This window comes from Euphorbia lathyris, chromosome 4 (genome assembly GCF_963576675.1).
Source record: "Euphorbia lathyris chromosome 4, ddEupLath1.1, whole genome shotgun sequence".
Classification (NCBI taxonomy): Eukaryota; Viridiplantae; Streptophyta; class Magnoliopsida; order Malpighiales; family Euphorbiaceae; genus Euphorbia; species Euphorbia lathyris.
In genome coordinates, this window is record NC_088913.1 from 40,243,175 (window position 1) to 40,270,211 (window position 27,037).

The window sequence follows — 27,037 nt, forward strand, 5'->3', positions numbered from 1 at the left end:
TGAGGGGCTTTTATCTAGAAGCCCTAAAGGTCATGTTGGGGAATATGTTACTGACTTGTTTCCTCGTTCATATTTACTGGGTTCTGATAATTTACTTATGGGAGCTGTTGCTGCCTCACCCTCAATTTCCTAGGCTGATCAATCTAAAATGGATGAAGGTAAGTGGTAGACTATGGTTCGGAACAGAAATAAGAAATCAGGGGTCTCTTCGGATCTTCCATAAAGTTTGCAAGCCCATCCTAAGAGGGTCAGTGGGCCTCTTGCTCGTTTTATATGATTGTGTTATATTGGAACTATAGGGGTATTAACAACTCAGATACCCAACGTTACCTTTTCCATTTATGTTCATTGCATAAGCCTGATTGTCTTTGTCTAACTGGGTCGTTAGTTGATTTGTTTGCTATTCCTCAATCCTTTTGGGATAGTATTGGGATGGCTTTTGTTGCTGCTAACTAAAGGGATCGCTTTGGGTCTTCAAAGTTGTTACCTTCGCTCCTCTGGTTTCTATTGTTTTGTCTCATGATCAGTTTGTGCTCCTTAGCTTCTTCACTTTTGGTATTACTCAATTTATATGCTTTGTTTATGGCAGTGTTTGGGCGAATCACCGTATTGACTTGTTTGATACCATCTCTCATCTTCATAGTGCGTCTCCGGGTACATGGCTCCTTTTGGGTGATTTCAATGCTCTGTTGGAGGCTCATGAAAAGACCGGCTGGCCACCTGCTCCTTGGCCTTGTAGGGAATTTCACACCTTTTTGGATCGGAATAATTGGTTGGATGTGCTTGCTTCGGGACCCCAGTTCACTTGGTGTAATGGCCGTCAAGGTGTGGCTCGGGTTGATAGTAGCTTGACAGGGCTATTATATCCGAGCCTTTTGCTACCTTTTGGTCTTATAGTAGCACAGTTCTCCCCAGGCATCACTCAGATCACCATCCTTTACTTTTTCATTTTACCAAAGGGAAACCACGGGTTGCTCGGTTCCGGTTTCAGAAAATGTGGATGACTCACCCTGGGCTTCGACAGGTGATCACTGACTACTAGTCTCTTACGCACCTGCTGCTTACACCAATGCAGTTAATCAGTTATAAATTGCGAGGTCTCTATCAGGTGCTTCGGCGAATCGCGAGGTCTTTGGTAACTTTGATGCCAATATTTCCAGATGCGAGTAGAAGCTTCATAACATCTAGTTAGATATTGCTGCTTTTAGGTTTTCTCCTAAGCTTCATAGTCTCGAGGCTTCTGCTTATACGGATCTGGATCGTCATTTATTACATAAAGAGATTTACTTAAAAGAGAAGAGTCGCATTAGATGGCTTAAGGCAAGGGACCGGAATAACGCTTTCTTTCATTGCTTTGCCAATCGAAAGAAGGCTTCAAGAGGCATTGCATAATTGGAAGTGGACGGTGAGTTGATCACTAATCCTGACCAGATTTCTACTCGGATTATTTCTTACTACTCTAGCCTTTTTTCTAACCCCTCGGGTTCATGATATCATCCCGAGTCTTGTGTCTACTAACGATAATGACTCTCTTACCCGTGTTTCGAGCAGTTCTGAAATTAAGGATTTTGTCATGACTATGGACCTTAGTAGTGCCCCTGGTCCGGATGGCTTTACTGGTGAGTTCTTTCAATCCTTTCAGGATATTGTTAGGGCTGATGTGTGTCTTATGGTTTTTTGGTTCTTTGAACATGGTTCCATTAGCCCTGGTCTGAACTCAAACATCATGACCCTGATTCCCAATGTGGATGGTGCAATTACAATTGATCAATTTCGCCTGATTGTTATGAGAAATTTTTGCTATAAGATAATAACAAAGATCCTCGCGGATAGGTTGGCTCAAGTTGCTAGCAGAATTATTTATAATAACCAGTTTGGATTTGTAAAAGGAAGGAACATCCATCATTGTATTGTTGTCGCTTCTGAAGGTGTGAATATTCTTGATAAAAAATGTTTTGGCGGTAAGATGGGTATGAAAATTGACATTCGAAAGGCCTTTGACACGCTTGATTGGAACTTCTTACTTGAGGTTCTTCAGGCTTTTGGCTTCTCCCTTCGGTTCCGTGATTGGATCCTTAATATTCTTTCTTCTGCTCGGATTTCTATTATGACCTCAGTGAGTCCCCAAGGCTATTTCTCTTGTTCTAGAGGAGTTTGTCAGGGGGGACCCTTTGTCCCCCATTTTATTTGGGATTGCTGAGGATTACCTTAGTAAGATGCTTTCGTCTTTGGTGTGGGTGGGAAGTCTTATTCCTATTACTTATTCTCGTTCTTCTCAGTTCCCTACTCACTTGCTTTATGCTGATGATGTCCTTGTATTCTGTAGAGCTTCTTATTCTAATGTCCGGACCCTGCATGCGACTTTTACACATTATGGCTCTTTATGGTCAGTATGTTAATTGGCAGAAGTCAGAATCCTTCTTTGGTTGTGCTATTACGGCTAGGCGGAGGGCTCGTCTGACTAGGATTAGTGGAATCAAGATTGGATCACTGCTATTCAATTATCTTGGTGTCTTTCTCTTCCGTGGTGCTCCCAAATTCTCTCACTTGTCGGCCATTGCGGATAAGATCTCCTGTAAGTTTTCCCGTTGGAAGGGGAAGTCATTTTCCATGGCAGGTCAGCTTACTCTTGTCAATGCTGTAATCACTAGCTCTTTGACTCATTCTTTTACTGTTTGTAAATGGCCTTCGAGTCTTTTTAAATGTCTAACCAAACACATTCAAAATTTTATTTGGAGTGGGATATATTTGAGCGGAAATTGGTAACATTTCCATAGCATATTTGCATTAAGTCGGTTAGTGATAAGGGATTGGGTGTTAAACATCTCGGGAGATTTAACTTTGCTCTTTTGGGTAAACTGGCTTAGGGTCTGCTCTCCTCTGATGATGCTTGGTTATCTTTGTTATGTTCGCGATTCCTTGTGGCGATTTCCTCGTGGTCATGTGCTTAATTCTTCCATTTGGGGATCGGTTTGTGCGTTTTATGATATTCTCAGGCAGCATTTTATATGGTGGGTCGGGGAGGAATCTCAACTCCAATTTTGGACATCTGAGTGGATTACTCCAACGGTTGCTGATAGGGTTGGGCTTTCTCCTTCTACTCAACGCTCTCTTATTGCTCATTTGGATAATTTTCTTATGGATGGGGTTTGGAGGGATTTACCTGATTTGCCTCTTGAGGTCTTGTGTGCAATAAATGCCATCCGGAGAGGTCGTGACCCCTCTAACATCTATATTTGGCGCCCGACAGATAAGGGGGTCTTCACGGGCAAACTTTTTTATGCATGGTTAGGGAATGGACCGTCTTCATTAGCGGTTTATCAGTTCCTTTGGCAAAAATTCATTCCACCCGCACACTCTCTCTTTTGTTGGCGTGCTTTGCTTGGTTATCTCCCCACCCATGATGCTTTGCAGCTTAGAGGTATGTCTATAGTCTCCCGTTGATGTTTATTCCTTAAGAATTGTGAGTCCATACAACATTTGTTTGTGGATTGTCGGTTTGCTAAGACGCTTTGGTAGAGTGTGTCCTTGCTATTTAGCCGATGAATTATCACATCATTTGTTGCTGATCTGCTTAGCTGGGCTGCGGATCAGAGGTTTAGCTCCCAGATTTTTGCTCTTTGGTGCAGTGCAGTCCTTCATGTGCTTTGGGTAAACTGGAAGACACGTAATGACTCGGTCTTTTCGGATTTGTCCCCTAATATTCACTCCGCAGTAAGTCTTCTTTGGCTTCAAATTCGTCGGATTGATCTTCTGTCATTCAGCTATGTTTGGAACTCAATAATTGCACTTGATCTGCTCCACACGATGCAGTTGTTGCCTCGTCAGTCTCGACCACCTAGGATTCTACCGGTCTGCTCCTCCACCTGGATGGATCAAAGTTAATTCGGATGCCTCAGTTACCACTGATAATGTCGGCTGTGGAGGTGTGTTTCAGATTCTGCTGGACACTTAGTGGGTTCTTTTGCTTTTCCGGCTTCTTGCTCCCTGGTGTATGTTGCGGAACTCTCTGCTGCATTTTATGCAATTCGTTTGGCCTATAATAAGGGCTGGCACCATCTTTGGTTTGAAAGTGACTTGATCTATATGGTATCTCTACTTCGTCATGCTGACTTACCGGCCCTCCAATAGCAGTATCATGAGCTTTTGGAGTGTCGCGCCTCGCTTCGTGAAATGCATTTCGTTGTGTCACATGTTTTTCGGGAAGGTAATCAGGTTGCTGATGCACTGGCGAACTTTGGCAGGATCAGTTCAGAGCCTCACTGGTGGGACTCACATCCTCATTTATGTTCTAGTTATATTTGGGAAAACTACAACGGCCGAGACTTATATCGGTTTGCTTAGTTTTACCATTTCACTCTTTGACATTATTTGTTTTTTTTATTCTTTTTATTGATTTGGGTTCGGGGTGGTTGTCTGGGGGTGCCAACCTTGTTGGGATATCCCGAGCTCCTTTCCTTGTCCCATACCTTTTAATAATATATATATATATATATATATATATTCATTTTTTTTCTAATTGGAATTCTTTAAAATAAGAATAAAATATAAAATTAATTAAGAAATGTATTAGAATACAATATTCTTTATCCAATTACTTGCAGGTCAGTTTGATTTCTCTTTATGCGTTTAGTTAGAGGTTTCAATTTATGCATTTTCATTTGGCTAACAATTTTTTATTCAATCGAAATTAATTTTGATTTACATCTGATTTTTGGAACTATGATATGCCATTCGCAACCATTATGAAGATGGGCGATTCCCATGTCTCTCAATTTTTGACTCATCTCCCTAAATTATTTCACTCTGATTATGCATTCTTGCTATTGCAGTTGATTTTCATTCACCCTATTCTAGCGAATTTCAATATTTCTGTTTCTCAAGACAATATGGACATCAACAAAATGTAGATAAAAAATTTGGAAAGATTTTTTAAGGCCATAGGCTTCCAAGGTTAGTATTCGTTTCCCTTACTTTATTATTTGAAAAGAAACACAACAATTGATGGTTTGTCCAGTTCTTGGTGGCATGAAAATAATTAAATAGGAACACATGAAATCGATTCTGTTGCTGTCATGATGTTTGCCGAAGCTTATTCGGAGCAATTTAGTTAATTGATTAGAACAATTTTGTGAGATTTTCAATACCAAGACTTTATTGGTGAAAATGACAAAACTATTAATTTGAAAGCAATTAGAATTTTTTTTTACGTTTCATTGCAAAGATCATTTCTGGTTTCTTGATATGAATAATGATCTTTCATGCAAGTTTTTGTTTTATGCTCAAATGTTAAAAAGTACTCCAATGTGTTGTGACCCAGGAATCTAGAGATGATAAAGTGCGTCACTGAATTCCAGTACAGAAAAATTTATAGTTATTATGAGACTGTTCTCAATCCAATGAGTGCAGTGGTTAAATGAAGCTCTAAATAACAATGAGATATCAGTACTGAACGTTTTTTGCAAACTTAGTGAACCTGTAGCTTCTGGATTTGGATCCTGGGACTGGAACTTGAAGGGAGATAATTCTTCATATCATGCACTGTATCTAAGGGCATGTACAATTTATGAGGGTAATCTACATCTTCTATTGCTTTGTATGTCGTTTATTATGATCATCGTTTTGTCTCGGTTTTCTCTCTCGCGGTAGGAAATTGAAACTTTCCAAACTAAACTTTGTACATGGTAATATTCTTCCTTGTCTGTCATTATGCTCCACTTCATATTACAGGTTATGGTTCAGTATTAGGTTAGCATAAGAAATATTTTAAGCAATTGGTTGACTATGTGAAAGCTTAACACAAAGGAAAGCCATGTCATAGGAATATTGTATATAACACTGCATAGGAATATTGCATAGAGACATGATGAAAATTACACTAAAAGAAAGAAGAGAAACCAAAGCTCTTAAAGGTTTCAATTAGATCAAACTACTTGTCTTAGTTCTTTAGATGGTTATTAATATTTTTAGTCATAAGGTGGTTCAACGATATCGTTTTTCTTGGTTTATTATGGCGTGTCATGATCTATATGACAGAGATTGGGAGGTGTGACTCGTTCATATCCTATGGGAAGGGAACATGACAGTTGATTAGATGGCAAACTATACAGAGAGTTTGAGTTTAGGTCTTCACAAGTGTGATGCGCCTCCTGCAGGCATCCAAGACATTCTTTTTTCTGATTTTTGTGGGTTTGGGCTTCCTAGAATGACCCATTTTTAATGGTCGGTCTGCTTTTGGTGTTTTCTTGGGGTTAGCCCCTCCATTGTAACAAAAAATATATTTTTAGTGTTTGTAGGAGTGAATTGGTATTACGGCAGTATTAATATATTGTTATCTCATTTTATTTGTTGTGGTAAAACAATTACATGAACAATGAACAAGAATAGTCATGCAATCCTTATGTGATTTAGAACTTTCGGATTTGTGTTTGTCATGCTTGAAATTAAAATTAAGGACTAGCTATTTTGGGTTAATATTTAATAGTGCCTAAATTAAGGACTAGCTATTTTCGATAACTAGTATTATGTTAACGTAGGTGAGCCTTTAAGCCATTGGGTGAATACCCTTTACTTTTTTTTTTTCCTTTTTATTGTTGACATGGATGGTTATGAGTATATGTGGGCATGTTTGTTCTCTAAAATTTTATGTTCCTTTTAAGAAGTTTTTATTGTTTAATTGATTTTAGTTTGAAATACAATGTCGTCTTAAATTGATTTTAGTTTGTTCTCCAATAACCGTTCAACACAAATTGATTGCATTAGTTGATGGAGCAATTCTCAATTTGAAATTTAGATTGATGCATGTATTCTAGAATTTAGATATGGGTTTGTTCAATTCTCTGTTACATGTTCTGTTGGTTTATTTTTTTATTGTAATTTTCGTCATGACTATATTATGGATTGAAATAATTAGAGATTAATAAGACATTAGTCTATAAATAAAATCCTTTATTTAATTGAAGTGTTGTATGGATGTTGTTACACATCTCATGATTATTTTTTTAAATGACCTGAATTTAGTAAGTATTTTGTTTTTTTATTAATCAAGCTCCAAATTGTAGGAGGTGTTTTGTTGTTGATTAATTTTCATTTTGTCTTTATTTAGCCACAAAAACGACTGTTGACAGCCCATCAATGAAGGACTGAATATAGGTGGTAGAGTTGCTTCCTTCAATATCATTCCCAGCAGTACTAGGGCTGCTAAGGTGCTATGACTGCCATTAATAAGTATTCATGCAGTCCTTATCAACATGCCTGATTGTATATGTGCCATTGTAAATTTTTACATGTTCTCTTATAGGTGTATTTTTTTTAATTGAATTGGTCTCCCTATAACTAATATCTATGTCTTCTTTTTATGCAAATATTTTTTGTCTCTATGGACAATTATAATAGGGTTTTTCGACACCATAGTTGTTGAGGCCTCATTTTTGCAGTATTGTGTTATTGAGTCTTATTACTTACAAGTTCTCAAGTTGATGTCATGAGGAGAATGTCAATATATGATATTTAGTTTCATTTTGTTCTTTTGTTAAGATGATTGTGTGCCATTTTAGAACAAATTTAAATATCCACAGAATGCTTTTTTTTTTTTTTTTTAAATCGACTTGATTAATATGTCAACCTTTAATGTTAATATAGTTCTATCATTAGATTCCATATCATGTATATTTGAGTGTAATTTTATCAACCCAACTAATTTATAAGGATGTGATTTTGCATTATGATAAAATATTTATAAATATACTTAAATTCCATTAGATAGATGAAAGTTCACATTCTGCAAAATAGATGCTAAATACCAATATTATTTATGATAAAACAGACTTATGATTTTTTTTTTTTTTTTTTTTTTTTGATAAAAGTGCCATATTTCATTTCATACAATCATAAAGTACAAATACAACACAATAAAACTTCCCACTCATACAGGCTATAGCCAGTATAAGATCCACAAATGGAAGAAAATAGACTACAAAGAGCAAGATAAAGACTACAAAGAGCAATAAAAAACCACAAAGGGTACAAATACAACGAAATAGAAATCATATACTTCTCGGAAGTCGAATCCCATTGAAAAACAGCTGTAATCCATTCTTCATCATCTAGCCTCTTCCGGACATTCGGATCTGAGTTTTTTCTTTTTGTGCAACCACGCAGATCTATAGATCTGCGGACAAGATGAACCTTTTCCGCTCTTGCTAAAACCGAAAAAGGAATAAACGATAAAAGTATAGCTAACAAGTGTAGATCTGATGGAAAAGAGATTCGAGAAAGTATATAGACTTCAAACTAGAAAGAAAAGATAAAACTGAAGCTAAAAAAATAAAAACTAAAACATAAATGGGAGGAGGAAGAAGGAAGACAAGCTTCCTCCTTCCTCCTCTAAGAGAACCTGAACAAAAAGGAGGCGAGACGGTGACGGTGGCGGAGACGAGACGGTGACAGTGGTGGAAGCTTGAAAAGAAAAGGAGCAAAGGGAAGAAAAAAGGTAGAGAGATGGAGGAGCCTCTCTCTCTACAAAACCTAACTTGGAAATGGAAACAACCTAAATTGGCCTTAAAACAGACTTATGATTGAGATAAAACAAAATAGTTATAATCAAATATCAAATTATAAAAAGAAATTATTATAGAAAGTAACAGGGTTTAAACATATAATAATTTTTGAAAATCATAACCATTAAAATAATGTGTACTTTATGTAAATTAAAAACTAAGAACTTGAAATTTTCTATTATTAAACAAGAAAAATAGAACTTAAGATAGATATATTACAATTTCAAAATTAATGATTACCGATTAAATTATATTAAATCTAATTATATATATATATATATATATATATATATATATATATATATATATAAATCCAATTATATTTAATCTATATTCACTTACCATTTAAATTCCAACGAAGACCGCATCCCTTAGTCGTTTGTTTCGCCTTTACAAGTAATAAAAGTCAAAGATAATCGCTTTGACATATTGAATTACATCTTCTACGTTCGGTTTTTAGTCATGGTTAATTGTATGTTGCAATATCTAGAGTAAAAAGCAAAAAAAGGATTAAAAATTCTTATTTCCGATGAGGAAAACATACCATATAATTATACTATCAAAATATTGTATTTTAAAGAGGTTTTTAATAATATACACTAATTCAAAAGTTTTTAATAATATAGACTGCTTCATTTGTTTCACTTATTTTTTTCTTAAAGAGAAATTGTATATAATATTTAAGTGTTTACTATTATTAAGTATTCACTAATATTTTTACATGATAATTTTGATATTGCAGAATTAATGGAATTTCGTGCATAACACAAATTTACAAATGAATGGAGTTTTTAAGTATTCACTAGCTTAAAGCGCATGGAATACACAAGGCTTTTTTATAATTTTATAGCAAATGTGGTTATATTTAAAAATTAATTTATAAAAATATTGATGAAAATATTAGTTGGTAATTTATTTGTATACTGTTTTTATAATATACTAAACTATATAGTTTAATATGATGAATTAATTGAATACCTCATAGGTAATATTGATGGAGAAAGTACATTTTTATATGGCTTAATACATCATTTGCCCCCTGAACTTGTCCAAAATAGTTGATTGGCCCTCTAAATTTTCAAAGTGTTTCGATAGCCCCATGAACTTGCATAAAATGTTCAGTTAGCCCTCTGAACTTGCGTAAAATGTAATCAATTAATCATTCGGTTGTAAAAAAGTAAATCAAATGCGGAACGTGCCTTACATACTTCACAAAATAGATTAAAATATGTTAAAAAAGATTTTCTTACTTATTCAACCACAAAACATTTTCTTCTCTAATATTATAACCGCATACCCCGACCTTGGTCGTTTTACTTTTTAAAGATGCGTGCAATATATCTTCCGCATTTAACTTACTTTTTTGCAACTGAATGATTAATTGATTACATTTTATGCAAGTTCAGGGGGCTAACTGAATATTTTATGCAAGTTCAAGGGGCTATCGAGACACTTTGAAAATTCAGGGGGCCAATCAACCATTTTGGACAAGTTCAGGGGGCAAATGATGTATTAAGCCTTTTTATATATATATGAAGATTTATTGATCCAAGATAGTGGTAATTTTATTGAAGCAATAGCAAAACACATGTATTTTAAGTTTATGGAAAACAATTGGGATTCAATATAGTTGCAAGAGTGTGTCATTCTTGCACCAACATTAGATATTATGAACAAAGTCAATGAATTTATGTTATCTTCATAGACAGGTCAAGAAAAATGATTATTAAGTTCAGATACAATCTCCAAAGTTGAAAATGCATCGCACAACAGTGAAGGTGTCTACACTCTGGAATTTTTTAATAGTATAAATTCATCGGAATTACCAAATCACAAATTGATATTAAAAATTGGAATACATATCATGTTATTGCGTAATATAGATCAAACTTCTGAATTATGTAACGACACTCAATTAATCATTACTCAGTTAGGAGAAGATGTGATTGAAGCAGTGAAAATTACGGGTTGTAACATTGGACAAAATATTTACATTCCTCAACTTGTTTTGACTCCATCATATATCACATTACTTTTCAGATTTCATAGAAGATAATATCATTTGTATTATGGTCAAATGTATGTGACATTCTTAGAGTTATTAGAAAAAAGGATTAAAAATTATCATTTGTAATGATAATGGACAAAGTGTTTAATTATATTATCAAATAGTATTGACTGAATTATTCATTAATACTTTATTATGTAATAAATTATCGAATAATTAAATTAAATTATAATATTTATATATTTATTAAATTTTAATATATATAATTCTGAACATCTACAGCTTGTCGACGACGAAAACAAATAAAACAATCCGTGTGAAAAACTAGTTCATTGCTAAATTTGTTTGAAAAGTGATGCAATCATCTAAATTTTTATTAGATATGAATAAAAATGATATTGATGGAAAAATTTAAGAATAATATTTTACTATTTGGTACATTGTTTTTTTTAAATAATATAAGCAAATTTTGGTATTTTTTTTTACATAAAGCATATTCGAAAAATAAAAAAAGTGATTTTATTTTGTGATTTGTCTTTTTACCTTTTTTAAAATTATTAAATATTTTCACCTCCAAAAAACCCATGGCAAAAGATGAAAACATAGATAAAACAAGTGAATTTGCAGCCCTTAGCAAAAAAAAAAGAAAAAGGCTGGCATTCTGAAATTGCAAATGGAAATTACAAATTTATCCAAAAAGACATGTTGGAATTTATTATTTAATGTATGGAATTTTGTTGTCTCTATCTGCACTTTTTATGTGTGGGGAGGGGAGTTGGTTGCCTTTTTTTATTCCAAATATCATTATTTTACAACAACTTGCATACCCACTTTACTTACATTTAACTCCCTAACTCTAAAAGAAAAAAAGAAGAAGAAATCCCACTATCAATTATTGGAAAAGTAACACATTTAAATGAATTCTAATCTTACTACCACTATAACTTTTTTTATATTTTGAAACTATATGTCAACTTGCCCATTTCATCTATCAAATAACAGATAAATTCCAAATGAATAAATAAATAGTTCAACATATTACCAATTTTAGACATAAAGAAACTTTTTTTTTTTTTGGAAAGGAATGAAAATGCATTAATGGGCCTCAGAAGGGCAAAAAATATTCATTACATCTAAAATTGAATTAGGCATAAATGAAAATAGAGCCGGACAAGTGGTAGAACGAAATCCCCTAGCCAGAGCATGAGCGATCTCATTTGCTTGTCTTTTAATAAAAGAGTCATGTTGTTGTAAGAGAGTTCAGCAGGTATCAATTATATCTCCATATTCGTTATAGTTAGTTGTGAGGGAGAGGATTGCATCTACAACAATTTTAGCGTCTGATTCGAAAATCACGCCCTCAAGGCCCGTAAATATCACCCAGATTATTGCTTCGAGTACTGCAGTGGCTTCGCATTCTGCTGGCTGCGGTGTTCCAGTAATGCCATTCGTCCTCGCTACTACAAATTGTCCTCTGTCGTCCCTCAGCACTGCACTTACCCTGAATCGCCCTTCCACTGCAAAAGTAGATGCGTCAACGTTGCATTTAAGCCTTCCAGTCGGCGGGCGATGCCACCGCAGGCATTCATTAGGCAGACGAGTCAGGGGAGCTGCTGCCTTCAATTCCCGTAATTGCATCCAGTCATATAGCACCTTGAGAGTCGCTACGTATGTATTTGATGTAGAGGCGGTAGAATCATTCCATAAAATTTCGTTCCTCTGTCTCGAGATTCCCCAAATCAACATCATAATTTTTCTTGCAATTTTGCTGGGCAATAAGTTCAAACAGTTAAAAATAAAGCTTTGGAAGCTATCCGAATTGTTAGCAGTAGCCGTGATTGCACCAGTAATTCCTCCCTCCTCCTAGATTGATTTGGCGAACTGACATTCGATGAATAGGTGCCAGTTATCCTCGATGTCAAGCCCACACAACACGCAACGATCTGACGTTTCTATCCCTCTTAGTCTCAAATTCGTGCGAGTGGGGAGGCTGTTTCTGCTAGCTTGCCAAATGTGATGTTGTACCTTAGGAGGAACTTCCGCATGCCATATAGCTTCCCAATCTCCATCAATGTACTATCCTGGTAAGGGTGCAATGGTTTCAGTTAGCAGCCGATATGCACTTTTAACTGTGAATTCACCCGTTCTGCTGCTGTTCCATATCAGTATGTCGGGCTTCCCTTGATTCCGCGGGTGCAATTTTAGGATCTCTCCTACATCCCTTGGGTTGAACAGCTCTGTTAGTAATTCAACATCCCAATCAGTAGAGTAAGGGATGAATAAATCGCTAACTCTGAGATCAGCAAACTCCTCTTGCATAGTTGTAGTCAGCCTCATATTACTAGCGTCTCGAAGCCATGGTTCTGACCAAACTCTGATACTAGTCCCATTTCCAATTTTCCATCTGTATCCATCCTTCAACAGTAACTGGGAATGCCAAATGCTCCGCCAAATAAAGCTTGGTGAATGTCCGAGACGAGCACCAATAAAGTCCCCATTCGGGTAGTATTTAGCTTTGAATAAGCGACTAGCAAGAGAATTTGGGTCGGACATCAGTTTCCATCCTTGTTTACCCAGCATTGCGAGGTTGAAAGTAGTGAAATCTCGAAAGTTAAGACCCCCGAACTTCTTCGGAGTACACAACTTTTCCCATGACAGCCAATTGATTGATCTACCCCCGTTTTTCTTGTTACCCCACCAGAAAGAGTTGAGCATCCTTTGTAGTTCTTTCGCTGTCAAGACGGGTAATAAGAACACCCCCATATAATACACGGGCACCGCCTGCCCTGCTGCCCGAATTAACACCGCCTTACCTGCTTTTGACAGCGATTTCCCCCGCCAGTTTTGAATCTTCTGCCAGATTTTATCCTTAAGGTGCGCAAAGATGGCTCGTTTTTTCCTTCCTACTAGTGACGGGAGTCCCAGATAGTGGCCTGTGTTTAGGTCATTTGTAACTCCGAGGATTGCTGAGATTCCAGATGCTAATGCTGAATTAACATTGCTACTGAACATGATTCCGGATTTCCCAAAGTTAATAGCCTGTCCTGATGCTTGTTCATATATTTCCAAAATCTATCCCATTACTCGGCTTTCCGGAATGCTAGCTCTAAAGAATAGGAATGCATCATCAGCAAACAGAAGATGTGAAATAGGGGGAGCACCTCGACCAATGCGACAACCGTGAATGTCACCTCTTGCCTCGGCTTGTGAAATTAGTGCAGATAGTCGTTCGACACATAATAGGAAGAGATAAGGTGAGAGGGGATCGCCCTGCCTTAACCCTCTCATTAGTGTAATTGTATCCATGAGTTGATCATTCACCCTGACCTTGTAGCTAACGCATAACATTATCAGATTGGCCCAGGCCTCCGCGAATCCCAATTTTAGCATTACTGCTTTCAGATAGTTCCAGTCTACTCGATCATAAGCTTTACTGATGTCTATCTTGAGGGCCACATCTCCTTGTTTTTTATTCACATTTCGTTTCATGCTATGGATAACCTCAAATGCAATGAGTACATTATCAGTGATCGACCTGCCCTGCAAAAAAGCCGATTGGGTCTCTAATACCACTCGAGATAGAATGGGTTTTAGACGATTGGCCAGGACCTTCGCAATAATCTTGTATATCACATTGCATAAAGCAATCGGTCGTAGGTCCTTCATGTTCACCGGATCCACACATTTAGGGATAAGGGTAATTACCGTATTGTTTAGATGAGGAGGGAACTGGCCCTGTGTCAGCCATTCGCGGCTAGCTCTGAAAATAGCTTTTCCTACAACAGGCCAGAACCGCTGGTAAAAACCTGGGTTGAACCCGTCAGGCCCCGGAGCTTTGTCAGGGTGCATCTGAAATAGAGCAACTCTGAACTCTGCTTGTGTAAAATCAGCTAATAGCTTATTATTGTCCTCCATCGTGACTTTAGGCGTAAGAACATCAGTGATAGGCTGGAACTGAACGTCGTTGTTCGAGAATAATGAAGCGAAATAGTCAGTTGCCGTCTTACATAGATCATTGCCATCACTGACCCATAACCCATCATCATTCTGTAATTTTGCGATGTTGTTGCGTTTTCTTCTCCCGTTTGCAAAAGCTTGGAAGAATTTTGAGTTTGAGTCGCCTTCCTGTAACCAATGGAATTTTGATCGCTGTTTCCAGTGATCCTCTTCCTGTAATAATAGGGTTACCAATCGCTTCTTCTCCCCCTCTAGTTCCACTACTTCTTGTTCAAGAGAGAAGCCCCTTAATTGTTCTATTTTTCTGCTGCACTCGGACACAGCTTGACGGAAGTTCAGATTCAGCCGCCTCCCCTATTGCCCCAGCTTATCCGCCAGAAATAGTAATCGGTCCACCAAGCTTAACTGTGTCGTCTCATTCCATGCACTTTCAATCAATTCGCGGATATCTGGTTCTCTAAGCCACTTGTTTTCGAACATGAAGCGGTGCTGTTTTTGTGAACTGGCAGCAGCCTTTGTTTGAAGAAGTATGGGGGAATGGTCAGACGTCGGAGCTGTAGTATTATATGATGAACCATGTGGGAATTTCGCCAACTAAGACTCGGAGACAAGAACTCTATCGAGCTTTTCCTGGACTTCGTTTGGCTTTCCCTGTTGTCGAATCCATGTAAAAGGGTACCCTGCCATGGGATAATCAATTAGACCACATTCTTCGACTGTTTCTCTAAACCCTGTAATGCACCAGGCCGAATGTTCCCGTAAACCTTGTTTTTCTGTATTTGATAGCGAGTCATTAAAATCACCGAGTACCGCCCATGGGAGGTTAGAAGCAACCGAAAGTGTACGTAATTTGTCCCAAGACTCCCTCCGACAATTTCGTTCCGGACACCCGTAGAATCCCGTAAGGCGCCATTCACCCAAGCCACTCTCCTCCACCTTAAGATCAATGTGATTTGTCGAAAAGCTCAACAATGAACAAGGTGCCACAAACTTCCAAAGCACACATAATCCACCACTATGCCCCGTGCAATCCACGACATAACAACCATCAAAATCGATACTAACTCGAATTTGTTCAATGCGGGAAATACTTACAAGTGTTTCACATAAAAAGATGATCTCTAGTCTGTGAGCTCTGATTAGCTCACGCAAAACTGGAACTGCCCGAGCATTGCCTAGTCCTCGGTAGTTCCAACTCATAATTCTCATATCGTGTCGCAGACCCGAGTCTCCAGGTCTGCTTTATCTCCAGGTTTCGGGGTGGATTGCCCGTGTACTGTTGTTTGCTTTTGAGTGGCCGAGATATCAGAATTGTCCTTACCATCGATATCCATGTTTTTAGTACCTTGAGCGACTATTTGTGGTGTCTCACGAGGGTTGAATGGTGCCCCATCTGTTCCTCTTCTATGTTTCCTTTCATCCGCAAACTCCAACCCCTCATCTTCACCACGTTGTGTGAGCTATGGTATAATTCTCCCAGCATCCAGCAAACTAACTCCTAGGTTGGATTGTAGTTCCGTGACATTCCTCGGGAGTTCACTATAGGTTATTGCTCTTATGCTATTCATTACCATAGCTCCTTCCTGCGTATCGGACCCCCAGCTGATATCGTCGCTTTCCTTTAGCCAGCGTTCTCCTCCTAGGGTAGGATTTCGACGCAATGGTGCTCTGAGCGAAACATCCCAGTTTCTGACAATATCTCCTGCTGGCATTTGATAATAGAGGACACAGTTTCTGTCTATATGACCTATCCTGCCACAGATAAAGCAAAACGATGGTAATTTTTCGTATTTAAACCTGCACGTTACCCAGGCTCCTCCTGCTTTCCGTATCTTTTTCTCCTGCTTTAGAGGTTCCCTAACATCAAGTCTGACCCGTAGCCGCATAATTGGTCGGTCGATCGACCATATATTCTTCTCATCTAGGGCCATAAATAATCCCATAAAATCCCCTAACGTCTTGCCAACTAATTCCGTAACAAATCCTGCTGGTATATTGTGTACCTGTACCCAGAAGTTTGCAAAATGCAACGGCACATCTGTCGGTATTTCCCCAGGCTGTAGCTCGTGTAACACCAGTAGATTGTTATTAAAAGTCCATGGCCCTCCGTTGATAACCCACCTCAAGTCATGGCTGTGATAGAATCAGAATAGTATGAGTTTATGCCCCATCTCCTTAACCATTAATCCTTGCCCTGGTTGCCAGATTTCTGCGAGTCTGTGTTTCATAACATTGAAGTTATATGGTTGGTTTGTTAATAGCGTGCCCACCACGCAATTGTCATAAACATGTGTATTTTCAGTTTCCGTTAGGGCTGGAAACTCGAACCCATCATCAACTATGGACATCTCCCTTAGTTGATCTTCCATTGCGCTCTCAAGCTCGGATTTCTGGACGATGATTAAGTAAAAAACTCTCAAGAGGAGTAAGCTCTCATGAGGAGCCGCAACAAACCCTAATTACAAGAAACTGCTAAACTTCCAACATATACAAATTTAAACCTAAAGAAACTAATTTTTAATTATTCTTTTTATAATTATGTTAGGAACGTTAGAGATAAATTTATACCTTAAAAAATTTCAAAACTACCTATAATCTTATTTACTTATAGAGATTTTAACAAAAAAAAAAAAAAAAAGGAAAAGTATATAAAAGTATCTCTTTAAAACCTATGACACAACCTTATCACCTAAAATATAATAAAATCTGAATTTAATTTTTTAATAAAATTGAATTTTCTTTCTTACACCCTAAACACAAATATAAATCAATTTAATCAACAAATGACTGATTTTTTTTCTTCTTTATTGATGAATGGATCTGTTTATTGTTTAAGCACTTAAAGTTAAACCATTAATAATAATAAAAAAATACAGCTATTATTTATATATAAAAAACCGAGCTCAAGGCCCCATAAAAATAAAAATAAAATAAAAGTTACTCTGATTTGATGAATATAAGTAAGAATGATTCAATATCCTGAATGCCAACCTAGCTTTGCTATTTGCTTCTTTGGTCCCTTATACAGCAAAACAGCAAAAAGCATAACTCCATTTCCATTTGGACCACCATTTCTATCATCCTTTTTTTTTAATCGTAAAAAATAAACTAATACATTTTTATTATTGAATATTCCCCTCTATTAGTTCTAAAAAGGGTAACAACTACCCATTAATATTTAATATTCTCTTTAAATAATCTAATTTTACCATAAAATCTTTATTTCTTTATTAATATTATAATATATAATGCTTAACTGTGATGCACATGGAAAGGGTTAAATTGATGAAAAAAAGAAAAAGAGAAGCTTCGTTTCATAGTTTATAAGGAAAATAAAATGAGGTTTTAATGATTTTTTTTTCAATTAAGTCCATTTTCAACCTCAAGTCTTCATCGAGAAGAGAGAGAAATTCACACACTGGGGGAAGAGGAAGGAAACACAAACAGAAACCCTAATAAAGAAGAGAGAAAGGGAGCAAACTGTTCATTCGATTCTTCTCCTTTTCTAATTGCATTCCCAGATCTCAATTCATCAATTCTAAAAAGGTACACACTTTTCTTCTTCCTCTGTGTTTTCTGGACCAAATAACATTTTGTTTTTCAACGAATCTGTTCCTCATTTGTTCAAAATCAGCTCAGATTCTAATTTGGGATACCCCTTTTTTATCGTACATTGCTATATATTGATATAATTAAATCCCTAGTTTTCTTCTCTATTTTTATCCGCCTCTTGTTTCCCTTTTGCATAATACATGCTTCTTTTCACGCCTGATTTTGGGTATTTCCATCTTCTTCCTCTTGTTTGGTTGCTGGGAAAATGTGGGAAATTACAGAAATTCCGATTTTCAATTGTGGGTTCTTTTCCTTTACTTTTGCATGGTGCTGAATAGATATGACTTTTTTACTCGACTTATTTTCCTTTCTTGTATTGGTTTTCACATTCGTTTCTTGCTTAACGGCTATATGAACCTCCAACTGTAATTGCTTTTGCGTTTTCTTTGATTTTTTTCCCCTGTTAGATTGGGTTAAGCCTTTCCCCCATACTCCGTTAATATTTGGTACAAAACTTAGATACTTATTTTGTGGGACTGTTTAGGTCCATCTTTTACTTGATGCTAAATGATCACAGAATTTCTGGAAGGAAGGAAGATGGATTTTGAAAAAATTGAAGTCACAAAAGCAGCCATGAGCATTAAAAAGAATAATTCGATAGGATACTAGTTTCAAGATTTCTGATTGACAATTCAAAAACCTAAAAGTGTTTTCGTATTTAAAAACCAACTGAGTTTGCTGAGCATCATTACCAATAAAGTTGAAAATGCAAAATCCTCTTCATAGAGCCTTTGAAAGGAGAACGAAGATGCATTTTTCAACTCTTAAACATATGTTAGTGCTGCAAATGAAATCAATGACTTTTTTTCTTCTTCAAATTTGAATGGTAGCACATGAGTGTATTTTTAGATCTGAAGCAACAGATAACAGCTTCTTGTGTGAGGTTTTACTTGAAAATCTAACTTGTGATTTTTGCAATTTCCTGATCATTATCAATTTAGTTGGAAAATGCAAAATCCTAGTCCTAGACCCAATAGAAATGGAAGTATTGATACCACATTCAATTCTTGAACATATTGTGGTGTGCTGTTAATGAAATCAATCATTGTTTTGTTTTGCTCCAAATTTGAATAAAAGCATGCCATTGCATTTGTGATTAAAGAAACAGATAACAGCTTCTTGTACGAGTCATTACTGTAATTGCCTCATATGGACCGAGTTATGCTTATTTAGTTGGAATAACAAAATCACAAAGATAGAGAGCAACTAGTGTATGTTCAATAAACAATTGAAATCTCTTTCCTTGAGTGTATTCAGAATGGATAAGCTTAAACAGGTCCTGTGTGTGTTCAGTTTTGATATCTCATAGTTGAACTTCATTTGCCATGTTATTTCTCCAAAATTCTTTGATAAATAGAAACAATTTTTGGTGAAAGAAATGGTGTGTTGCATGTTCATTTGTAGGATTTAGTTGCTGTGGAAAAAGAATAAGATAACAGTGAGCTAATAACTACCGTTCTTTGTAGTTATCTTAGGTATTGTAAATCTTACTTGTGGATTCTTTTGAGGGGTACCCTCATGATGTTTTTGTTATAGAAAACAATATTAAAGCATTGTTGTTTATGCGCTTGGTATTAGCTCACCTTGTTATTGACCTTCTGTTTCTTTTTCCTGTCTTTTTTTGTGATATTTTTGACAGATAGTGGTTCTGCTTTAGTTATGGCGAACTCCAAGGGTTCTTCAAATGTCAGAAATTTTATGTACTCCGGAAAGCATGCACTGCTTCCTCCCAAAATTCCATTTCCTAGTGTTTCCCCATCATATGTTGAGTATGTCCCCAACAGTATAATTGGATCAAAAGCTGTTCAAAGGCCGCGAGAAGGAAATTCTCATCACCAAAGAACATCCTCTGAGACACTTATAGAGGAGCAACCTTCTTGGCTTGATGATCTGCTTAATGAACCAGAGACACCTGTTCGTAGGGGAGGTCATCGACGTTCATCCAGTGACTCATTTGCCTATGTAGATGTAGCTAATGCGTCAAATTTAGATTACGCCTCACAGGATGAGTATAGATACAAGAATATGGTGGCAATACCTTCTTGGGGATCTCAAGACTATGATTATCAGAAAGATGCTCGTCAATTGTCTCTGTATGCTGATATTAGTATGATGAAACAGAAAAATAGGACTTGGGATTCATCTTTGAATGCTGCAGCCCGTCCAAATGGGCTTCCTTCTCCGAGGGAGAATGCTGTTTCACAGAACTTAGCATCATGTGTACTGCAGGAGGGAGATGGGATTCCATCTATAGTTAATGAAAAGCAAGATTCAGCTGAAACAGGTCTACATGATTCAAAAATTTCATCTGAAAGGAAGGATGGTCCTCTTGCTAAGTCTTCAGCATCAGAGACGGATACAAAACGTGCTAAACAGTATGTGCTTTTTGAAGCTTGTTTTTTTTTTCATAAGTTACTCTAAGCTGTTCTCGTCTTGCATGTTGCTTTTGCATACAGCATGGTTAACCCAGACAACTGCTGCAATCAATTTCTCATCATATTCATTGCCCAATAATACTTGATGCACGGTTGCTATAGAGTTGCAAGTTTCAACCTACGTGATGAACTATGATTTAAAATTTAAAGCACAAGGCATGACATTTTACCTCAGGGAAATTAGGCAAAACTTCTGAAGGTTAAACTTGTTGTATGAGCAAATTAAACTCATACTAGTCTAAATATGTTCAACTCAGCCACTTTACTTAATTATGTCTTGAGTCAAAAATCACAATGCTCAGAGTGAGTTATGTTGATCTGTTTTCTCCACTGTACCAGATTTTGGTCACATATTCAGAAATATCAAGATTGCCATGGCTTTCCTCACTTGTTACCATGGTGACATCTTAGGTCTCCCTTTCACTTGCTTATCTTCCACAACGTAATATGCTTAACCTATACTTGGGCTTTTACTGATCTACAGTGCACTTATCTAAACCATCTCAATCTCCTTTCTCTCTCTAGTAGCTTCTTCCACATTCATATGCATATGTCCATTCCTTGCATTTTTGTGCACATCCATCTTCTCATCCTTATATTTGCTGAGCTCAATCTACACGTCTTTTCTTCACAACCCAACACTTATGGCCGCATATCATAGCAGATTGTACCATGGCACTCTGTGTACTCTCTCTCTTCTGCGTTAAGATTTAGATAAGCACATAGAATTAATTGAAAGAAGTTAGGAGTTGCAATGACAGCAACGTCGTCGAGCAGTTAGAATTGAAATATGGTGGAAGCAACTATTGGTATTCTCCAAACTCAGAAGGCTAAAGAAACGTGGGTGAGGTTCAGAGCTGGCTGTTAAGATGATTTAAGACTTTGTTGTCGTAAACTAGGAAGTTATATTGGTGATAAGCTCAAATGTTGGGGATTTGAGATTCTTCTACGGGTCTCTCCCCTTCTGCTTTTCCATTATAATTGATACACATAGTATGTGGATGAAAACTATGGAAATTTGCATATGGATTTTCCTGTGGAATGCATTATTTATCTTTTCTTTATTATGTTTTTTTTTCATGTGAGTTACCTGATACTGCTCTGGATCCGAAAGAATAGTACTCCCAGAGAATGAAGTGCAAAAACAAGTAGTAGTGAAGAAGAAAGGAACTCATTAGTCAGTTCAGCACTCAAGTCCTTAATGGTAGTGTCTTTAAAAGGCTAGGCAGGATTAGCTTAAAACTGAGACCACATATATATATAGCTTTTAAGATTTATATTGAAGCTCTTACAAGTATACAATACTTGGACTCTTACAAGGAAATGTTATCACCCTAAATCCAGCCCTCATTAGAAGTGGTAAGTGAACTTGCATCGATTTGGATAAGGTACTAGGTTGTTTTCTGCACAAGGGGTACCTCCAACAATTGTCTTACATTACACTGGCACTCTCTTATTGGGTGAGAAGGATGAACTTGACTTCTTGATTGACTGTTAGAGACGTACTGTTTTTTTCTTTCTTTTTTGTTGCTCAAGAGGCTCAGCTCCAGGAAGAAGATGGTGAATATTATTTTGAAGTGCATCTTTTTCTTGTGGGGTGGTGTTGGTTAGTGCATTTTCAGTTATTGTTATGTAAATTACAATTGAAAGGAGAGTGTCACATAACCTATTTATCCCATAGCTGGTACCAACTGATTCTTTCAAGAGAAGTAACTTCTTTCAATTTCCATCAGAATGCTTATACACTTTGTATATATGTATGACTCAAGTTGTAGGTTTGTTCTTCTATAAATTTAATAGGATATCATGGCCTATGGTCCATAGTTTTGGAAACTTTATTGTGGCACATATATGTGAATTGAAAAGTCTTGCATACGTTGTCATGAGTTAATAATCAATATATGAGATACTAAGACTTAAAATGCTATATGATGTAGACAATTTGCTCAACGTTCCCGGGTTCGAAAGCTTCAGTACATAGCTGAATTGGAAAGAAATGTGCAAGCTTTACAGGTTTGATCTGCAGAAGCCAACTCTTGTGATTTATAGAGTTAATTTGGAAGTTTTTGAAACATTTATTGTTTAAAAATGTCTAAATTTTATAATCTTCTGCTTCACAGGCTGAAGGATCTGAAGTTTCGGCTGAGGTTGAGTTTCTCAACCAGCAAAATCTTATTCTTAATATGGAGAATAAAGCCCTTAAGCAACGCTTAGAAAGTTTAGCTCAGGAGCAGCTTATTAAATACTGTAAGTTTTTTCTTTTCTGGATTTCACGAGTTCTATGCAGTGAAAGTATTGTCAATGTGTTGTTTTGTCCCTTTAACTTCATCATTGGAAACTTGTAGTCACTATAAGAAGCTTCATGCAGAAACTTGTCAATGTGTTTGTCATTATTGATTATGTAGAATGTGACGTGTCTTCATTTTCTTATCCTAATCACCCTAGTTACCCTTTTGCTAAAAGTAATCAAGTATTTTAGGGGCGTTTGTTTTGTTTTGGGGATTTTAGGAAAGGGTAAGGGAAAGAAGTGGTTTCATTCCCTTTCCCCTCTTTCACCATCCTCATAAAATTCAACTTTAGTCTCTGTTTTATTTTTTAATTTTTTTGTTTTGATCCATATACTTATTTATTTTTACATTTTTTATCCTTTGATTTTGATCCTGGACTTGTATATTTTTACTTTTTTTCCTCGAAAAATATTTTGACCAAATTTTACTTTTTAATTTTCGTTTTAGTCCTTATGCTTATTTATTTGTACTTTTTTTACCTAGACTAATTTCACTTTTGATCATTGTACTTATTTATTTTTACTTTTTTCCTTGAAAAATAATTTTGACCAAATTTTTTCTTTTACCATATTATTTAATTTTAATATTTATTTTTTAATTATTTTAAAGTGATTATTTTCTTTTTAAAGTATAATGTTTATGCAATTTCTTTGATTAATTTTATTAATTTCCTTTATTTCAGTGTCTTTTGATTTCATAATTGATTTTAATTTTTATATTTAAAAGTGATTAATTTATGGGTAAATAATTTATTAGTCCCCTCCTTACGTAACCTACTGTTTAGTCCCCCTATTTTGAAAAACACATTGTAAGGTCCCTATCTTTTGTCAATATTAACCATTTGGTCCTTCTTCTAGTTTTTTTCTAGATTTTTAACCGGACATATCTTAGCTTTCAAGACGGCCATAGTAAATACAAAATGGTCATGTTATTCTTTTATTTTATGTCTGTCTTTTTATACAAAATTTAACGGTTAAAAATCAAGAAAAAAATAGACAGAAGGACCAAAGGGTTAATATTGACAAAAGATAGGGATCTTATAATGTGTTTTTCAAAATAGGGGGACTAAACAGTGGGTTAGGTAAAAAGGAGGGGACTAATAAATTATTTACCCTTAATTTATTAATGCATGACATGTATATATAAAAATTACAGGTTATCATTCCCTTTTTGGAACAGATAACCATTCCTTTCTGCTTGTTTCCCTTTCTTGATTCCATTCCGTTACCCTTGCGTGAACCAAACGCCCCCTTAGTGATTAGTTGATTTGTCATTCTCCTCACCTTTCATCTACCAAAATTTCTGCGACAGAAATATACAAGTAGTGGAATGAGAGTGGGAGATATGTCAATATGTGCACATACATAGTGCAAGCTTGGTGGTATTGGACAATTAGAGAGAAAATGTGGTCAGAAGGATTGCATAGTGAGCATATCTTTTGAACTGGACACACTGGAGCAGTTTGGGAACGATGGCTAGATGACTGGTTTAGTAAAAGATTAAACATTTAGAGAATATCCATTTGGCGTAAATGGAATTCCTTTTAACTTTCTGCAACTGATCTAGCTAGCCTGTAATGGGAAGTTTCAGTATGAAATGAGTACTGGAAAAAACGTTTCATGAAGTTCGTAAACGATGTGTGGAATTTTGTTCTGGTGGAAGGTTCTCTTTGTTGTACTTGTTGATATCCTTAAAAAATGCTCTCTTAAAGATAGAGATTTCTTTGCATTGACATTTGGAAGAGGCTTTATCTCAAGTAGTATTGAGTAAGATACCGTCAACAGTAGGGTAGTTCTAGGCTTGAAACTTGACATCTTAGCATAAGAAAGTTGTTATAATACCTTTATGCAGTTACTGTTTTGAGCTTTGTATCATTTAGCTCACAGAACTTATAATGGAAGAGCTATTTGGTTGGTTTTGCACAAGTTACTGGTTGTTTTGACTGATCAAAGAGCCAACCTTCATTGTTCTTCAGATTGAGCAAATTAATCTTTTGCTTCTGAATGAGTGACCCTATAGTTGGTTATCCATTTTTCATGGATATATAAATTTATACATGTGTACACACATGTTACGGGATTTGTCTTCTGTCCCGTTCCCTTTAGGAAGGCATAGCCGTGTCAGGCATCACCTGGCATGACAGAACCTGCATAATATGCTGTTATAATGAAATTTATATTTTCCCCTTCTTAATTTCACAAGTTCTGAAGTTGTGAGATGTGTTTGCAGTGGAGCATGAAGTTTTGGAGAGGGAGATTGGAAGGTTACGAGCGTTGTATCAGCAGCAGCAACATCAACAGCAGCAACCGCAACCATCTTCCAGTCATCGCCGAAGTAAGAGCAGGGACTTTGAATCCCAGTTTTCAAATATGTCCTTGAAACATAAGGAAACCAATAGTGGCCGTGATCCTGTGACAGGTCCGCTTCGCACTTAGATACATATATGAATTAACCTGAGAAACTGTTGCCAGTGTTTTCCGTCTTTTCCCTTGGGCTTCCATACATTAACCATCATTATTTTCTCCTTGGAGTGGGATTAAGCTGAGTTAATCCAGCATTGATCCTATCTCTCTGCCTGATTTGCACATGTTGTTTTTTCTTCTACTGTTTTATTGCCCCTTTTTTCCACTTGGTAACTGAATATCTCTCTCTCCACATGACGGCACCTGGTAGTCGATACTGAAAAATCATATTATTTTTCGGACAAGATGACTCGACTCACCTGAGGTGGTAAGTATAAAAGAGGTTCCATATTTTGGCCCCTTGTGTATGTTGAAGTAATTAAAATTTGGGTGCTCCAGCTCTCTAATCTATTTTTGGTGGAGTGAAATGTAGTGAAGGATCTATAGAAGTTGTTGGCATTTTGGTGTACTCAAATTGTAGTGAAGGATGGATTGTTGAATATTTGTAATGGCTGGCATTATTCAACACAAATGCTTTATTGTAAAATCTATTCAATGAAAAATTTACTACTTTGCTTTGCTTATTTGGATGGTAGCTAAAAGCTGTTTTATTATGCATTTTTTGTTCATTTAACTCTTGCTATATGTAAGTTTCTTTTATTTTGTGATCTTATTTTTCCCTTCCTTGTATGTTTATTTTACTAATGGTATTCTTATTTTTTGGATTAGAAAAAAGAGTCAAAATAGTAACTGGAAAATTTTCTGGAAATAGAAAAAACAGCTTTTTTTAAGGGATGAGGTCCACATTTGCCTCTAATGTTTTCTTTTTTTAAACCAAGACCTTCATTTATATAAATCAGCTTCAGCAATATCCCTTGCAAAACGAAGAGCTGAAGCTCAGATAATCGGGTTTAACCCTTGGAACAATGCTTTGGCTAAAGCATCTGTTACACAATTAGCCGTTTGCCTCACGCTATAGAGCCTTGTTAAAGACAGGCTATATTATGATTGGGACCTTCATTTATATAAATCAGCTTCAGCAATATCCCTCGAAGAGCTGAAGCTCAGATAATCGGGTTTAACCCTTGGAACGATACTTTGGCTAAAGCATCTGTTACATAATTAGCCGCGCTTTTTACATATGACACATGTCTAACGCTATAGAGCCTAGCTAAAGACACAATTTTATGATATGCCCAATCTCCAACTAATCCTCACTGTTACGGTGGAATAAATCCACAACCTGTTTTATATCGCTCTCCATATAGACCTCTAGCCAACCTTTGGACTCCATATAGACCTCTAGCCAACCTTTGGCCTGTACCCAACCTAATGCCTCTTTTAGGTAGGTTGCCTCTGTCAGAGTTGAATGCCATCGACCAACTACTATTTTTGAAGCACTAACCATCATCTTTCCCGTCTCGTCCTTATATATCATACCTAGGTCTACCTGTTGCCATTGGACATCCACAACAATGTCTAAATTCACCTTCAGGCATCCTGTTGACGGTGGAGTCCAGATAGGTCAGAGCATCCTGGTTAGCCCATGACACCCGTGCACCCCTGCTAATTTGAGCCACATGAAACTTGTGCATGAGATGCACACAATTCAGCACACACACCTAGGCTGACTGTAACGCGTTTCTCCATACTTTCTTATTCCATTGGTTCAATATCTCCCAAACCAACATACAAATTCGCCCTCTCTCTATTTCGTTGCGAGCCGACCAGAGCATCGAGGCTAACCAAACTCGGAAACAATCAACCTCATCTCCTA

General features: G+C 36.5%; 1 protein-coding gene across 1 annotated transcript; it reads left to right on the top strand.

Moving 5' to 3' along the window:
• Positions 1–17,804: 17,804 nt before the first annotated feature.
• Positions 17,805–25,844, top strand: LOC136226443 (uncharacterized protein At4g06598). Its single transcript, XM_066014929.1, has 5 exons — positions 17,805–18,069; positions 19,775–20,510; positions 22,508–22,583; positions 22,691–22,817; positions 25,088–25,844. The coding sequence occupies exons 2-5, from the start codon at positions 19,795–19,797 to the stop codon at positions 25,291–25,293; spliced, it is 1,125 nt and encodes a 374-aa protein (XP_065871001.1). The 5' UTR covers positions 17,805–18,069; positions 19,775–19,794; the 3' UTR covers positions 25,294–25,844.
• The last annotated feature ends 1,193 nt before the right edge of the window (positions 25,845–27,037 follow it).